The 19,084-nt window shown below is 37.4% G+C and overlaps 1 protein-coding gene across 5 annotated transcripts in view; it reads left to right on the top strand.

The window, feature by feature from the left end:
• The window catches only part of STRN3 (striatin 3), a 68,177-nt gene that overhangs the window by 8,375 nt on the left and 40,718 nt on the right, over positions 1-19,084 (top strand). For all 5 annotated transcript variants that reach the window (XM_042790550.1, XM_042790549.1, XM_042790548.1 and 2 more), the window contains exon 2: positions 14,489-14,592. In XM_042790550.1, coding sequence (XP_042646484.1) covers positions 14,489-14,592 — 104 coding nt within the window. The remainder of the gene's footprint in view (positions 1-14,488; positions 14,593-19,084) is intronic.

Below are 19,084 nucleotides of genomic sequence, written 5' to 3'. Positions count from 1 at the left end.
TGGCCGCTTGAGAGTTGTGAAAGTAAATTGTTTGCTTTCTTTGAGAATAAGTTGTTTTAACTCCCAGACCCCAGAATGCAGAAACAGAATCCTGGGATACTAGTCTAGACCCTGGGAATGGAAAGTATCCTCCTTGGACAAACAGAACCCTCAAAAGTATTCAAGGAGAACATGTGATAAGTAATAGAAGAATTTTGCTTTCGCTAAAAGTAATTAAAAAATTACTTCTTAGGCTAAAGCTATTATTAGTACAATGATCCAAATTTTAAGAAAAGTAAAAGACTTTACTACTGGGAAAAGGGGGGAATTGATCTGAGGAAACACCAACCCAACAGCCCCCCCCTCCTGGGATGCTCACCAGATGGTCCATATCAAAGGGTGGTAACTCCTTTGCAATGGGTTGAGAAAGAACAGAATGGGCCATCCCTGGTATCCCTTGTCCTTGAGATAAGAGAGGAACTGAAACCACTGAGCCATAAAAGACAAAGGAGCTGCAAATTGGCCCAGACTTGAAGGCCAAGGTGTACGTGACCACAAGACTGAAGAAAGAAGATAAGATTGTAGAAGAAGCCAGGAGGCGTGCCGAAGGTGTTGAAACCGGCAGCTGGGTGGATAAAAGGGGGTTTGAAACTTAAACAATTTGGTGAGCCTGGACGGAGCTGCGACTCCTCGGCCACCCCAGCGCTGCGTTTGCTCTCTTACCTTAATAAAGATTCATTAATCCATATTTGGATGTGATTGGCCTTAATCTACCTATAACAAACATGCAGACATGTTTACAAGTTTTGTAAGACCTATTCTGTTTCACACCTTTAGCAAGATTTGTACAGTTGAATTTGTAGAAGTCAGGACTACTGGCTGTGTTATCTGTCTGATAAAGTGGTGTAAATTAGAGAGCGCTCGCACTGTTCTGTGCCAGGAGGCTAGATTAACATTTAGGAGGTGCAGAATACCCATTCCTCATGAACTTCATGTGATACCTCCCTTAAAACACTTCGTTATACACTTCTATTTATCTGTTTTACTCTTCTGTTTTTCATAACTTTTATTTCCATTAACTCGGTTGTATTAAATTTTGCTACTGTGAATATTGGCATTGCCTTAATGATGCAAAACTCTTTAAGCTCTGCAATACTGTATTCTTTCATGTATGTATAGATGGCTTCTTACAGTCTAGTTCTAACACTTCAGTACCTTTGCTTTCTTTTGTTTGTTCCTCAGGAACCTGTTACTTACCTGCAACTGATGAACACTGACTTGGGTGTTCTCCACTAGAACAGTCTAGGTCAGTTCAGGTCACTGTTTTCACAGTCTGCTGCAGATTATGCTTTCCCCTTCTATATTCCTAAATAATAAATAGAAGTTCCTGGTTTTGGAAAGGAAATGTAAGTTCTTGAGGGTGTTTGCCATGCTGCGATTTTTCCTTCCCTTTCCACTCTATAGTGATTATAAGGACTTGCCACACTAGAAAGTGTACAACTTAACTCTGATTTCTGTGTTCTTGTACTACAACTACTAGTAATAATGAAGAGAATGATCTTATTAGTCCTAGTTGTATTTAGTATTAAGTGTCTGATGAAGCTTTAACTGTGGCACTTCATTATTAGCTGTATAATTTAACAAGGTAACTTCATCTTAATGGAATAATGTGCTAGTATAGTGATGCTGACAGTGAAGATATTCTTAATCCTATCGAATTAAAATACTGTGTTTTGGTGTTACCATCAGTGTATAATTAGTATTACTGGTTGTAATGGTGACTCTTGGCAAGAAGACTTTTTTACTAGCTTAGATGTGTTCCAAAAAATGCCCAGCAGTTTCAAAGACTGTGTGTGAATCCTTTTAGATAGAAATGGTCTGAGGTGTGTAACTATTTTTTGGGTTTTAAAAGATGTTACTTGAAAGTTTCATACATTTAGGAGAAATGTAGAAAGCATATGACAGTGGCAGAATGAGAAAGTGCATCTGAGGGTGAACTTGTGCTGAGATAAACATGCTGAATTGCTTTCTTCCAGGACTGCTGTAGTTTCCTGCTAAAAGAAATTCATAAACCCCCTGAATGATCTGTGGCTTTATAAGCAGGAGCTATAAATATAGAAATTAGGAAGTGATTTCTGTCTTGTGATCTGTGCAGAACTGGCAAGGTCAACATTGCAATATAATGTCCCATTCTTTAGTAGTAACTTCGAAAAGAATGCTGAAAATTTGACATAAAAACCATTTGAGGGCTGGAAATAATATCTTGAAGAGTGATCCATTTAGAATTCAGTCTTACTGGCTAATCAAAAAGAAGTCTGAGAGGTAGCCTTATTAGGTGCCTTCCTGCATTTTAGGTATATTGAGATGCTTCTTAATTTAAAGTAGAAAATTGTTTAGTTTAAGGGGTGTGATACAACAGACTGGAACTTCACCTTAAAAAAAGAAACTTATCCCAATGAGGGGGGTGTAGATAGTGTGACAGATATATGTGTGAAGTTGGGTAATTATTATTTTTTTTTTTTGGTAGAACAGCCAAAGTAATAATCAGGCAACAAGTGTAAAACATACTGAAATAGTTTTTGTACAGTGAAAAATTATGACCCTTTCTACATGGAGACGCATAAGAAATCTAAATAGATTCAAAGTAAGCCATCTATTACTCTGCTGTCTCATCTGCTGGTATTAAGTTTATATGTTCTTTCTATGCTTTTTCTTAAGGTGTCATACTTAAATGAAGAACTGGACCCTTGGAATAAGCTACTGAGGGAACGAGCGGATTTATTGGTGTTTTGGTTTGGTTTTGCTTTGTTTTTAAAATCTTAAGCTAAATATTTGATTCAGTACAAAGGTAACTGAACGAAATATAGTCTATCTCAATGTCAAACTGCTTTAATTGATCTTCTTGTCCTTTAAATGTTTTCCTTGAAAACATGCTTTCCTAGGTTCCCCCACTCCAGTTATCCTGTTAGAGAAGCTAGAAGGCTATTGTTTCCCTTCTGGAAAACAGAATTTATAGATGTATTTTTAGTTGACTGCACTGCTCTTCTGTAAAACTTCAGTCTCCAGCACCTTGACTTTGAGTCACACAATGAATCTCTTAATTATATGATTGAAAATAAGAAGTGCTATATATTACCTACTTTGGGTAGAAAAAGCATATTCTCCAAATTAAGTTCCAGTAAAATAATTGTGTGTATATACGAATTTGCAGCCACACAAATGCATAGTTTGCTTATTTTCAGTATCACTCCTTTGGCTTTGTGTTTTCTAATGCAATTACAGAGAAAACTGCAGTAGTAAGCAGGAATCTGATCATGAGTATACTGTAGATTAATCTTGCATATTCATAGTATTGAATGGCTATCTTGAATGAAAAGGAAGCTGATGCTATCTGTACTGTAATGGGTGAAATGTACTCAAGGTAGCTAGGTTCTGCTAAGAAAAGCAATAAATTTTTTGTTTATTAACTAAAACAGAGACCTAATCAGATTACTGATAGCTGGTATCAACGTAGAGTAGTTTAGTGGTTTGTTGATGGATTGTTGAATGTGCCTGTCCAGGACTAGAAACTGTTCTTGAAAAGTTAAAATCTGAAAAAAATGTACAAGAACACTTGCAATATAAATTCTAAGACTCACAGCTGCAAAATAATCCTGATCTTTACTTAAGAAGTTCTCTTACAAGTGCCCTGGTTGCAAGGCACTTTGTCTGTGTTTTGCGATCTACTTGTGCTGTAAATTAGAACCACTACATAGTGTTGTGTGTAGAAGGCAGACTTGTCTACAGCACTCTTCTATCTGTGTTTCAATAATATGTAGAGAAGATACAAGCTTCTTCAACAGTTTATTTTGAATCTCTGATTATTGTGGTATGAGTAAATATACATGAGAGTTTAGGCCTGGACAGAAAAGTACTCCAGAGACTTCAAAGCAGAGTGAAAATTTTTTAGGGATTATTCTAGCATTAGGTTACATAGAACACTTAATGAATAAAGTGACATCTATGATGATGATGCTAAATGTCTTTAAAAGTCTTGCCCTACTGTAGTATCATAGTTGTGATGGTCAAGAGTATTTTGCAAGTGGTTAAAAGAATCTAATCTGGCTACAGTATATTTTGCTGTCGCTTATTGAACCTGGTGATTGGACTCTGGCTTGTCCACAAGCTTGTCTCTGTCTGTTTTCATTAGTTTGTCTAAACAGAAGATACTGCTCCCAAGCTTTGCTTCACTTAAATATATCATACTGGAATAATGTACAGAATGTTACATAGGAAATACTATATACAGTCTTGTTAATTGAGGGAGGGAGCACTTACAGTTGATAGCTGGTATTTTTGTCAGTTCAGCTTTTGACATTGGTGTTGCAATTGTGTTATGGTATTTTTCCAGCACATACATTTGAAAAATACCATGACTTAATTGATATTTAAAATGCAAAACCTCAGTAATTTCTTACCAAACAGTAGTCTAAGAGGAATTGATTTTAATTTGTGGGGGGAAAAAAATACTATTTTTTGGCTGTTGTATGTGGCAAAGAATGTAGCAGATCCGCAAAAACACAAGACTATGTCCTCTATTTTTTCTCAATATTTTGTGAAAGATTGTGTGACTTTATAGAAACTGTTGAGACAGCGAAAGAACTAGACCCTTGAAAGACATGTTAAGGAAACTGGTTTGTTTAGGTAGATGCTCTGAAGCTCTGCTGTGATAAATAATAAAGTAATTTGAGAGGGTTTTCTTTGCTTTTTGGGGTTGGTGGTGTGTTTTTTTTCTTTTTTTTTTTTTTTTTGTTTTGTTTTGGGTTTTGTTTTTTTTTTTTTTTGGATACTCCTCTTGCTTCATTTAACAATGTGTATGAGAGGCTTTCAGCAGTGATCCATTTTGGACAAGTACAAAAGCTAACTTTGGTGTTGTGCTGTTGTGAATATTGTGGCAGACACCTGCTAGGCGGTTTGATAAAGAAACATTGATTGGAGATGAACGTAGGATGTATTTTGTGTTAAACTTGGCATTGACCAAGCTACATACTGGCAGATTAAATGGTGTAACAGGTTCTTGCAGTTTTCTGTAGTTTAATTGAAAGTGACCATGTGTTGATATGTAAAACTATTTAACATCCTGTATTAGTTTTTTTTTTTCTGTAAAAGGCATATGAACACTAATATTTTATTTATTGGAAAAACTCATGTGAAATGAATTAAAGTCCCATAGCAAGTGAGTTAAGAAAATAGATATAGGATTCTTAGTTTTATTTTACATGACTTGATCTTCAGGAAGTACATACTTCCTTGAGAAAGGATACTTTTTTTCAAACAGTCCTAATTGTGAAGGGAACTTAGTTTAATTAGTGTTTGTTTGTAGAGCTTTCTTAAATTATTATTAGAAATGTGACTGCCTCGGAGTCTTGGTAGCTTGTATTCAAACATGTTTCATAGATTATTCAACCTGCTAAAGGAGTGCAGGTGAAATATGCTGTCCAGATTCTCCATAGAATAGTAAGTGTTGTAGTTAGAAATACTTTTGCTGCTTGTGTTTTACTTGGCTATTTAATTGACTTGAGTGATGACATTCAATTTCATGTTTGAATGGGAAGACTGTAATTTCTTAGTAGAATTATATTGATATTGGGGAAGACAGAATAACTTGGAGGTAAAAATGAGCGAGCGTTTTTTTAGGTCAAAATGAGCATTTGTGTGTGGCTAGGTGATCTGTTACCTCCAAGCCTTCCTGTTAACTGTCAGTTGATTAAAGAAATAATTACAGCTGTTTTAACAGCTTACAGATAAAACTTGCTGGATCTTCGGTCTGTTGAGGTTGCTGATGTTCTTGATTATTTGCATGTGAGGTGCGAAGGAAAATTCAAATTTGCTAGTGGAGAAGTCTTTAATGATGATAAAATAAAATGCCTGCAGAAATTGTCAGGTGTCTGGGGAGAATGAGAGCTGGCACAGAGGGACAGTAGATGATATTCTGACACTCTGGCATATCAAGCATTTTAGTAGTTCACTTACGGTGTATTGATGATAATGACCAGATTAAGTTTACTTTTCCTGAAGTTAATGTAATCATCCAGTTTTATAGAATTGATTCTTCTTACAGGAAGATGACGGTTCTTTTAAAAATTCCTAGGCAGGAATTTACTTTTCTGAAGGATTGCCTCTGGGACTGGAATTGAAAAGAAAAACTTGCTTATGAATTAAACTGTGCTCAGTATTCTATTGTTTTATTTAGTTTCCAATTCTTAGATATGCACATTTTAGTCTTTGAGGAGAATGTTTTTTGTAACAGAGTTCGAATCCATTGTTTTTGGTGGATTTTAACTTTTTTTGGACTTGCAGTCTTAACTGACTTTGGGGTTTTTTCCCTGCTGCTGGCTTCTGTGTACTGGATAGAAGTTGATAGACAAACTGGTTTACTTGGTTTCCAGACAATGAAATTTAGAGGGTGCTAGTATTAAAAAAACCACATCCATGAGTTGTATGAGTTTTGTTACTCTAGTATTCCTAAATAACATATTGGTTAGAGTGGCTATAAAAATTCTAGCACAAGAAAAAATGATTCCATGAAAAAATTCTAGTAAGTAGTGGCAGAATGAAGGCAATTTTATACTGAGTTTGAGGCATGGCTTAGAAGTTTGTCCCCAGCATAGAAGAGGAGGAAACTGAAGGCAGGATTTTCTCTACGTTGTTCAGAGAAGCTGGTGAAACTTGACAGTACCAGGCCCTGTAGTGAAAAGAAGCAAACTTTGGTATCTGAATGACTGAGGATGATACGGTGGTAGTAGAAAAGAGGAAGGACAGTTCCAGAGAAAGAGAGTTTTGCAAGCCTGGTGTTTGGCATACCCATTGCAGGACTGAAGGGGATGGAGAAGTAAACTCTCTTATATCTGTCAGTTGTATCATTAACCTGCCATGTTGCTTCTTAGGGCTATCTGGGTTTCTTGCGCCTACTGTTCTTGTGGGAGTTACTCAAGAATGTCACTTTTCTAGTGTTTAGGAATTGCTTTTGAAAAGTGATCAGAAAGTGATCAAATGAGTCTTTGAAAAAAGTATTAGTTGAGGAGTAAGAAGTGATCATCAGCTCAAATGGAAAAGATCTATAAAAAAGAGAACCTTCAGGAAGCATCTTAATACCATTGCTACTTTAAGTGCAGTAGTTACTGACCTGATATTTAACTGACTGTTCATAAGGTTCCACAGAATTACATTTTTTTTTATTCGCAAATGTTGTTCAAATGTACACTGGTAATAACTAGTTGTTGAAAACTTTTTTTCTCACTTCCTTAAGCTGGACTTATTTTATGAAGTAAAGATTTTTTGTTAACGTGCAAGAACTGGTGTTTCTAATTTTTTTTAAGTCTTCCAATTACTTTTTTATTTTACAGGATCTTTAAAAGTAGTGTATCTTTGGAACATGCATGAACCTGATATGACCAGTGACAGCTTGCTAGACAGAGAATCTTGCTTGAGACTTTAATTTGTAAAATAAAGGTTGATTTTTATTTTTTATATCTATTTATTTAAAGTAGTCATGGTATCTTCTTTCAGTTCTCAGTTGACAATTTAAGGATTAATTGTAATTGTAATCAATGTATAGGCATAATCAGATCTGTAAGGATACACTAAAACTCTTCTGAATGCTTAATGCTTTTACACTCACGATGGCATCGATGTTCTGAGTGAGATGAAATTTCAGGCTGTGTTTGTTGAAAACTGAAGGTGAAGACTTCTCTTATGTTCAGTTTCCCTTTTGTGAACGGGAACTAGAACATCACTAGCTCCACAGGTGTGTCCACTCTTAAATTACCATTGTGAGTCAAATCTTCCACCTCCCCAGTATTTTTATTTCCCAAACCAGTGTTCTGCTTCATGTTCAGCATAATAAACATCTAAAAATGAAGACTAGGCTAGTCTTTCTGTGTGATAATAATCTTGTGATTGAAACAAAATGTTAAAAAAAAAAAAGATCTTACTATTGTTTTGAGTTTTGTGACAAGCCCTAGTAGGATAAGCATATGCTTATGTGTGCACTGTGCATGTATATTCCAGCTGCTTCAGTGTATTGCATTTCTTTCAAAAATACTGCAGGCCTTTCCTTCCTTCCTTCTAGAAGTCTGAATGGACTTTAGAAAAACAAAACACAAGCATTGCACTGCAGCTGGCACTGCTTTACATACAGTTGAGTGTTTTCAAAATACCCTTCTAGAGTCTGAGAGTTAAGAGTGTTTGCAACTGAAATGGGGAAAAAAAGTGTTCTCACTTACTGAATGCGTCCCTGTATTGCTAAATCCATTAGAATTTGTTTGGATTGTACAGGAAAGTGTTAGTGTATCAACAGCGTGAGATAAAGTCTTTTAATCAGTCTTACATGCTTTACTGTTCAGGGTTTGTGCCTCTTTGTCCCTTTGAAATGTTTTGCTAGGTGTGAGATGTTGGACAAATATTTCAAACACTGCATATAAGGATTTGTTAATAAAATAAGACTAGGAAATCCTGTATGTAGTTATATAACCTTTAGATTGCATATGCAATTTTACCTGCCCAGAATGCTGGAATAACTACCCTCCTTTGTCCTCAGTGGCTAAGAGAGATATCTCTGATCAATGTAAAGATTGTCTTTAGGCTTTTCTGTGCAGTTGAGGTAATAAAATGCAGTTTTAATATGAATGCTGCTATTATGGCTGGTGCTGTATGAAATGTGGACCAATAATTATTAAGATTTAAGGCCTTTCAAGCTTCTTTAAAAAGAAGGGGGGGAGCTCTCATTTTCTCCCCAGAAAATATTTTTTTCTTCAAATTTTGATTTATCAACTTCAATGTGAAATGCAGTATTTTTAATACTTTAAAGTTGTGTAGCTGCTAGGGATGGGGACTGTCAGTATAATCAGTGATTTACTTATTCCTACCATTCAAGGAAAACTTCAGTTCCTCATTTGAGATCTTGGAGTTTGTTGGGTGAAAGACTATTGCCTGGTTAGCATGTGGTCAGACTTCCTATTTAAAAGATAAAAACCCTTCCAACTACAAAATGTAGTGCATGAGTGTCTGAAATGCAACATGCCATTACAACAATATTAAGTTTACAAAGTGTAGAATATTAGATGTTAGAATTTTTAATTGTTCCCTCTATATTTACATTCACTAGCTATTTAACCTCAGACAATTCTTTTTTGTGGGATCCATACTATTCAAGTAGCTGTTCAGTAATTCTTCTCCTAGTATTCTGTCTTGCCTAGTTTCAGGATTTATTTCGTGCATCCTTGCACAAATACAAAGTATCTGTCACTCTAACTGCTTCTCAGAGCTCCCTGAATTCACTCTCATAATAAAACTGGGCAAGTTCATGTGATGGTATTCTTGTTTCTAGCTGAGGACCAAGGTGTAGAGGGAGCCCAGAGTTGTCATGTGCCACTGAATTTTGTAGAAAGATAGTGGATCTCGGAGATCCCAGGAATACACTGTAAATATGCAAATTGGCTGGTAGAAGAGGAGGACTCTGCGCTGGAAAAGAGGCTGCTCGTCAAGCTTGTTTGCAGAATCTAAAGCATAGCCCTATCTGTGGAGAAAAAACATTCTAACAGAATCCCCACACAACTAAATTCAGCTGGGTTTTTTTAAAGCCATGGGAGGCCATATTTTTGCTTACAGAACTAGATTGTCCTACATGTCCTGTAAAATAACATGTTTTCTCCCCTTAAGAAATGGTCTTGCTAATACACTTTTTAAAATACATTTTGATTTAATTTGTAATTAAAAGGAGTTAAGAATTGTCTTGTATTTGACTTGCTTAGTCTCTCTGCCCTTGTTTTTGCAACTGTTGATCTCTGGACACATAGGTCTGGACACATCATGGTCAGTTTAGGCTGATCTAAGACCATGTTGTCACTGAAAGGAGCTGTTACTTCAGTATCCTGTTTGCATCCCTTGTGCCAGCCTAAGTACTCCCATGGCTATACACAGTAGGATCAGGAAACTGATGTAATTTAGAACTGAGTAAAAAATAAATAGAATGATTTCCTCAGTAGACTTAATGTGTGGCTACAGAGGCAGCTAAGTCAGCACAGTAGAGGGAACAGAAATACGAGGGAGGAGGAGGATTGCTCCTCTTAGTATCAGCTTGGGGACTTACAAATTGGTTTAAGACAATGGAAAGAATTCTGTTGTAACTGGGAGGGAGGAAGGGAGGAATGGTGAGTACCGAGTTGTTCTGTGCCATTTTGTTGCCCAATTTTAGTGCCAGTCAATCTTTAATCATCAATATAGATATCAATCACATCGAATCTAGTTCTCCTGAGAATTGTTTCAAAGGAAAGGAATATCTTAAGGTTTTGAGAAAGTTGTATTATGTAGAGATCATTTCTTAGGTGTTTGCCTTTTGTGTATAGAACCTAAATTAGTACAACAATGCTGAGGGAGACTCATCTATTTACTTTATCTGTTTTTATTGAACCTGAGATTTACTGCGTTTCAAAAAAATTGGTTTTGGGCAACTGTCAATTCTTAGGGCTCGTAGTCGTGAAGTATGTCAAGTGATAGTTTTGATACCACTCATTTCTCAGTTCAAGACTGAAGGAAGCAAGTTGATTAATGTAATTTATACAGCAGATCTGCAGTGATCTTATTCTTGGTTTTGTATTGAGAGTCTCGATGACTTAGTGTTCCTATAGCCTAAATTGATTTTCCATATTTCTAAAGATCAAGCTCTTAACTTATCTATAGATAACTTCTGTTATGTTTTAGCTGTGTGATGGTTACAATTGAGAAAAAAAGGGGGGGGGGGAACCCACAAACTAAAATTAGTTATGTATACACGTAATTACAAAAAGTGATGCTAAAAATTCCACTAATATTGACAAAAATGTCCGAAACTCAACTACAGAGTGTGCTCTTGTGTGGCAACCTTTCTGTTCATCCTTTTGGGCCCTGCAGAATTTGTTATAAATACTGTTGTATATTAAAAAAAAAGGGGGGGGGGAGTGGAGCTTTTTTTGTCGGGTGGAATTTTGGGTATTGTTTGGTTTTATTTTTATAACATTATTTCTACAGCATACTGATTCTTAAGATCGCTTAGCTCATTAACCTGTCTGGTTGAGAGGTATGAGATCTAGGCAATACCTTGTAAATATGGAGACTTAATTCTGCTTGGCCCTGTACTCCAGAAGAAATAGTTTGGCTGTGAGCATTTAGGAGGCAGATGTCTCCCTCCGTGAATGATCACAGCTATATTATTTTTCTCTCTGTTATCAGCAAACTGAGGATGAAATAAGGCCCAACAGTTGCAGCTGGCAACTAAGATTTGTCAAATAGTTTTAAGAGAGTGATGGCTAATGAAAGATGACTAATAGAAGGGGAGAAGACCATAATTTACAGAAGACCTGAGTTTTGGAAGGAGTTGAGAACTGCATTCCAGTGCAAGAGTAGAAGATCTTTCATGACCTTCTATAGATGACAATTGTCAAAGTATTTAGTTCCAGTTTTATTTTTGTAAAAAGAATCTGTGTGCACGCAGTAACTTCCAAATGTTTGAAGTATGGTGTTGCATGTATGTGTGTGTAACATACTACTTTTATTTAAAGTTACTTTAACTACTTCGTGTACTTCTGTATTTGGACAACAAAAAGTAAGGACACTGTTTACTTTTTTTTTTTGTCTTATCCTTGACTGACAACTAGGATAACAGGTTGGGCTTGTGAAATTGTCTGGTCATTTGCTGCCTTAGATACTGGAGGAGTTGTCATGGTTTGAGCTCAGAGGGCAGCTGAGCACCACACAGCCACTCACTCCCCCCTTCCCCATCAGTGATGAGAAGGGGAAAATAAGCTAGGATTGGGATTTGGGATAAGACAGGGATGGGGAAATCACCTATTACGGTCACAGACAAAGTGCAGACTTGTTAGGGGAAGAAAAAAAGATCATAGATTTATTAAACTAACAACAACACTTAACAGAGCAAGACAGTGAGAAGCATTGCCACATCTTGAGAACACCTTCCCCCAACCCTCCATTCATTCCCAGGCTCAGCTCTGCTCCCGATATCTCTGCCTCCTCCCCCCAGCAGCACAGGGGGCAGGGAATGGGGGGTGCAGTCAGTGCTGCAGCTTCTTCCATCTTTGGGGGAGGAAGCTTCTTCCCCCTGCTCCAGCATGGTCCCCCTCTCACAGGAGACAGTACTCCTCAAACTTTCTCTGACTGGAGTCTCTCCCACCGGCTGCAGCCCTTCCTGAGCTGCTCTGGCATGGGACACCCCTCATGCTGCAATCCTTCCACGCTGAACTACAACAGCGGGGGGCTGCTTTTTCCCACAAGATCCCAGGCTTCTTCAGGTGCAGTCACCTGAGTTGTCCATATGAGGCCCCTTGCAGGCCATAAATCAGCATCTGCTCCACCACAGACCTGCGTGGGTGACGGAGGGGGCTGCCCTGCCGTCTCACCACAGGGTACAGGGTGGGGTGTCTCTGCTCCAGCACACCTACCCCCTTCTTTCCTCCTCCGTTCCTCCACTGACTTTGGTGTTCACACAGCTACTGCAACTCCTCCTCACAAGTCCAACTCTTCCTCACTAGGTCCCTCCTTAAATATATTATCGCAGAGGTGCAGCTGATTGTCTCAGCATTGGTGCGGAGGTGGGGCCAGCTTAGAGCTGGGGAGCATTGAGAAGCTTCTTACGGGGGTAGCCCCCTCACCCATTACCAAAAAAAACCCCACCACTCACTCAGACCCAGGACAGGAGTGCAAATTATGTGTAATTGTAGCTTTCTCCAGAAGGCTGTTAACTTTCTATTGGGTTAGAGTCAGTTTTACAGTATTTTTTAGAATCTAAGTAACGTAATTGCAGTTGAGTGTAGTTGTTGGGTTTGCTCAGCTTCCTCTATCCCCTTCCATTGGGAGCCCACTGTTTAAAATAGCTGATTCTGGATCTTGGTTTCTACCTTTTATCGTGAAATATCTGTGCAATATTACAAAGTACGTATTTTAAATTTTTTTCTTCCTTATTGTCATGCACTCTTTGATACATCGCTCTTTCTCATTAAGTGCCAGAAGTTAGTTGAGAGTGCTTTTGTGACAGACTTAATTGAAATAGTCATAACAGCCTTGTTCTCAGTAGGATTTTCAGTGTTGATTAAATCATTAGTTAGCTAGTGCAACGTAAAAGAACACACTTTAATTTGGTTTACCATTGAGCACAAGGTCAAAGGGGCAACAATCTCAGCTGATATGTGAAGTTTTATATGGTGATATCGCTTAGTCTTCAGAAGGGAGCCATGCAAGAATGCTATCCTCCTGGTTAGACTGTTTCAGGCTCTAACCACTGAGAGTAATGAAAAGGTGCAACCACTCCCTTTAAAAAAATTTTCAAGGATAGATTAAGTGCCAGTTATAGCTCTGCTTTTTTTTTTATTGTGCTTCCTTTAATAATGAAACTGTTGTTGATCTTAAATTCTGTAGAGCGTTGTGGTCTCTACTCTCCTTTTTCTATTTTTTTAATCCCTCTTCCAAAAAAAATGTATATTGAATCTTGTCTTGAATTAACTACTCAGTGACTTCAGTTAATTTGAAGTCATGAGGACAAATGAGTTTGTGGTTTCCTGTAATGATGGCCAATCTAGTAATATCATTAACTGTTTAAATTTTGTATTCACATCTGCAAATTCCATTGTCTTCCCTAGGATTTTGGCTTGCAAAAGAGAAAATACAAGCCCTTTCACTTGGTAGTGAAGAGACTTTTTTTTTCCCCAGCAAACTTACTACCTTTGTTTTTCAACTACTTTAAAGTTTTCCAACTAGACCTTTTGCTGTAACTGAGATAGCTTGTATGTTCTACTGAATTTATTGTTATCTACTAGGTTAGCAGGCAAGTAGGAAGCTTCATTGCTGCTTTGTAAGTTAGGCGGGTAATGTGATTCATGCTTTAAAAAAAAAAAAAAAAGCATTATTTTTCTCCATACAGAACAGCATACTAAAACCAATTCTTCCTTGATATTCTAACCTTCAGTTGTCTTCAGTAGTAAAATGTGAATCCATAAAATATAGTTATTTCCTGTATGATGAATTTGTAAATTCTGTATTTGAATTCATGAAACCATTTCTTAATCTGTTCAATATACTGCCATTAAAAACTAAATTGCTTAATAGTATGCTGTGTATCTATTTTAATATAGCTTTGGGTTTGGAAGAAAATGTATGATAGAATTTATGCTAACAACGCCATAAGGACAAAAATGTGTACATATATTGTTTAATATGATTGCCATTTGTGCCTTCTTTTAGACTTACTATGCTAACTGTAATACCTTTATTTCAAGGAAAAAACCCCAGCATTTATGAATAGAAAGTAATACTTGGTCTTTAGGGCAGAAATACTTCTGTTGTTAACGACTGACTGAAGTGATTACTTCAAAACAGGTTTTATTTTGGGTTTGTTTTATTTGTTTTTTCTTTTCCTTCTGCATTTCTTTTTGGAACAAAATGGAATAAAATCCGTTATCTTTTTTTTTTTGTGTGTTTTCAGGCTCGGATAGCGTTTTTACAAGGGGAAAGAAAGGGTCAAGAAAATTTGAAGAAAGATTTAGTGAGAAGAATAAAAATGTTAGAATATGCATTAAAACAAGAAAGGTAGGTATACAAATTGTTCGGCTTTCATCTGACCTGAAAGACTTTACAGACTAAAAGGAGTTCTATCATGTTATATAAACTATATTTACTAGGTCATTCTACATTACTTTATGTAAATGGTCTTTATGGCTGGTCATCTTTACACTGTGGGTTCTGCTAAACCTTAGAGTCTGCTATAATAAAAGTTTGCATAATTTTCAAATTGGTTGGACTTGTCTTAAACACAGAAAGTTCAAATTGGACAGTTTCCCTTTTCTGAAGTTGAGTAATGGTATACTAAGAATAAACGTTCCAAAATATTTTATGCCATATTACTATAACTTTACCTGTTTTTCAGTGCTATTAAACTTGGAAGAATTCTCTTGATTCCCTACAACTATTTTGTATGTGTTACATAACGAAAACTATATTTTATGGCAGAACGGAATCCTTTAAAAGTTAGTATTATGTATTGAAATGTTTTTTTTTTTTTTTTTTTCATGTGGTAGATGCTAGATTTCTAGTCCCCGAAGGTGCATTTTCTGTAACATTAATTTAATGCTTTAAAAATTAAAATTCCATTCAGTCCATGCAGGCTAATGTCCTTCAAACGTACATGCTCTTCTGTTGCCTGGTTATTTCATTTGTCCAAAACTAGTAGTTAATTTTGCAAAAACATCAGGAAAAAAATTTTGTCATGTGCATATACTTTCAGTAGTGGACTCAGTTCTTATATTTAATTTTCTATTGCTCTTAAAGTAGCTGAATCCAGTAGTGTAAACATCTTGGGGATCAGGCAACAGAATCGGTAGCCTTTATTTATTTATTTATTTTGATTCGAGGGGAACATTCCTGCCAGTCTAAACTTAAAATTTTGTAGCAAAGTGTAGCAAGGCTTCACCTCGACATTTTTAAGTTACTTATCTGAGAATAAGTATGTCTAAATATATTTTAGTACTATGAGTGACTAGTACAATAATATCTTTGATTAGCTTGTTTCATATTAAAAATTAATGTTTTGACAAGGATGGCTACACAGAATCATAGAATGGTTTGGGTTGGAAGGGACCTTAGAGATCATCTAGTTCCAACCCCCCTGTCACGGGCAGGCACACCTGCCACCAGACCAGGTTGCCCAAAGCCCTGTCCAGCCTGGCCTTGGACACTGCCAGGGAGGGGGCAGCCACAGCTTCTCTGGGCAGCCTGTGCCAGTGTCTTACCACCCTCACAGTGAAGAATTTCTTGTTTACATCTAGTCTAAATCTACCCTGTTACATCTAAAATTAATCTACTTACCTCTGTGTGAAGCATTCATTATAAATGTGTTTCACAAACAAGCATGTGTTCATATAGAAAGTAGTATCAGCACATGATGTGTTTTCTGGTGAAGTAATAGGCAGAAAGGATCTATTTCTTCATTCAGTCTTGTCCTCGAAATGGAAAGTAACTCAAAGGTTTCCAGCCAGTGTAAGACTAGAAGTTACATTATACAGGTAATGTGCAAGTCACTCTGGATTCAAGGCAGATAAAAAGTATGCAAAGTACTGGGGTGTGTGTATTCTTCCTTTAAAGAACATTGAACATATCAAAGGAATAATGTGCTGTTAGGCAGACCCAAGTGTCTTGGATATAAGTAAATTTCTGAAGTTGACAGAGAACGTTTTGGTTATTTTTGCAATAATAAACTCTGTGCTGCACAAAGACTTCCATAGAATCATAAAATACCAAGTTGGAAGGGACCTCAAGGCTCATCTAGTTCAACTTTTCTTGGCAAAAGCACAAACTGGACAAGTTGGCTGAGCTCCCTGTCCATCTGAATCTTCAAAGTGTCCGGGGTTGGGGAACCCACCACTTTCCTGGGGAGACTAATCCAGTGGCTGAGTGTTCTCACTGTGAAAAATGGTCCTCTTGTGTCCAGTTGGAGTCCCCCCAGGAGTAACTTGTACCTGTTACCCCTCGTCTTTTCCAGGTGACTCCTTGTAAAAAGGGGAGTCCCCATCTTCTTTGTAGCCACCCTTTAAATACTGGAACGTGGTGATAAGGTCTCCCCTAGGTCTTCTCTTCTCAGGGCTGAACAAACCAAATTCTCTCAGCCTTTCCTCATATGCGAGGCTTCCCAGTGCCTCGATCCCCTTCATGTCCCTCCTCTGGACCCTCTCCAGCCTGTCCACAGCTTTTTTGTACAGCGGGGACCAAAATTCAACACTGTATTCCAGGTGTGGCCTGACAAGCGCTGAGCAGAGTGGGATAATGTCTTCTTTATCTCTGCTGGCGATGCTCTTGTTGATGCAACCCAGCATCCTGTCGGCTTTCTCCGCCGCAGCAGTGGAGCGCCGGTCGCTCATAGGGAGCTTGTCCACCAGGACCCCCGGGTCCCTTTCCACAGAGCTGCTCCTCAGCCCAGCCTGTGCTGCACGCCTGGATTATGTTTTCCGAGGTGCAAGACCTTACTCTTGTCCTTGTTGAACTTCATAAGGTTCTTGTTATCCCACTCTCCCAGCCCATCCAGGCCTCCCCGCAGGGTGGCTCTCCCTTCCAAAGTGTCCGCTTCCCCTCAGTTTGGTATCACTGGCAAACTTGATCGGGGCAGACCCGATCCCATCATCCAGGTAACTTCTGAAGATATGAAAGAGGGGTGGGCCCCATATCATTCCCTGGGGACCCCGCTTGTGACAGGCTGCCAGTTTGAGAAGGAGCTTGACATTCCATGAAATTCCAGAATTCATCTGATGAGCAAGAAACTTGTAAACATACATACAACAGGAGTGGAACAGCAGATACGTACAGTTTGCTTTTAGTTCCTGTGGCTAGGGGGTACAAGCGAACACAGCATACTTTCCAAGAGGAATATCCTGCTAAAGTTCCATCCAAAATTTTCATGAAGGTTGCTAAAAAGAGGAACTGAAACTCTGGGGTTGATTGGTGAATATGTGGGAGGCAACAAGGAAGTTTTCTGTTATTTTTTACTACAACTGGCCAGTGGTTTGAGGAGATCTAATTGCGAAAGTATAATGGATTGAGTAAGGAAAGCAAACAGGTACTGACTTGTCAGCAATCATCCAGGAATGATAGTGTGTTAGTTTCTTGGTGGTTGTGCTGAATGAAGAGCTCAGGGTAATACGTGTTAATTTTTTGCCATTTTTTCTCTGCGTGATGAATCACAACTAATGAAGAGAAACAAGCCCCAAAGCAAAATAAATTCTGACAGCAATTTTCAGTGTTGCACCTGATTCCCCCTGCCCTGCTTTTTGCTCCTTTTGTTGCAAACTCTGATGCTGTCAAAGTTTCATGCAGTGAAATACCAGATTATAGGGAGTCAGAAGCAAACTCATTCAGACAATGATGACTGGTGTGATTTTTTTAAAAAAAAAAGGTGTGAAACCAGGTATCGGTGTTTAAGATTAAATAAAATGCATTAGTAGTTAAAAGGAGTTTGATATTTCCAATATTTAAGTATGTGTGCAACAGGTGCGATAAAGTTTTAGAGAAGTAAAATGTTTATTATTTTAATGTTCTTAACTATTTTGGTACTTCTGTACCAATTTTTGTAATAATATTAGGCCTTAAGCAGTTATATGTATGGGATTTTTTTATGTAGCTAGTGTATATTCCTTTATGGTGCTTTGTGGACTCAAGCAGACTTCTTCTGTTGTGTACTCTAAGCCACTTTACTACAAGCTACATTAGCATAGTGCTGTGCTTAAATTAATAAGACTTGCTGAGATCGTAAAACTGTGGCTATATTTTGACTTCATGGGGTTCGGACTGGTGCTGGCTTACATCCTTGCAACTGAGTGGTAGGATTCAACAATTAAATGGCAGCAGGCAGTTAAATCAACTTAGGGCATTGTTTCTTCTCTTATTTTCTCACTCGTGGAGACCTAGCCTTAGAATAGTAGCAAGTTAATACTCAGAGGATTCAAGTTATACCTCTTGTAGAATTCAGTTACTGTGTGGTATGGGGGAGTAACATCACTGACTTGTCAACAACACTGTAGCTAGTTAGTGATTTTTAAGATATGTAATAATTACCCTTGTTTGTTTGACAATACAGAGAAGAATAAGTGTACAAGTACATAGTTTATTGGAGTTCACTAAGATTAATTTCTTACTGTAAAATTGAAGTTGAGCATCAGATGAGATATAAAAGATGATCTCTTAACGTGCGGCAATATTTTGGCTTATTTGTACTGGCTAGTCATTGGTATAATTTTAGATCAGATACATCATTATCTTCTCTAATGAACAATTAAAACAGAATTTTAATTAATGTTTTGAAATTGAAGCTCCAAAATGGAACAATTGCTCCTAAATAGTATTTGCTAAAGCTTTAAATTGAATAAATTTAGGTTGGCTTTTCAATTACAGTGCTTTATTGGCTTCACTTATGAATTCAGCAAAAACATTTCATCATCTTTATTTAACTTCACAATTTCTTAATTATTTTCGTTTTGGTTGTTTGTTTATGTGTTTTGTTCTTTTTACCCCTAATGTACAGTACCTTATAGGGCTT

This window comes from Tyto alba, unplaced genomic scaffold, assembly GCF_018691265.1.
Source record: "Tyto alba isolate M040663 unplaced genomic scaffold, T.alba_DEE_v4.0 Super-Scaffold_18, whole genome shotgun sequence".
Classification (NCBI taxonomy): domain Eukaryota; kingdom Metazoa; phylum Chordata; class Aves; order Strigiformes; family Tytonidae; genus Tyto; species Tyto alba.
The sequence above is the reverse complement of the archived record's forward strand: the minus strand, read 5'-3'. Positions and strand labels throughout refer to the sequence as shown.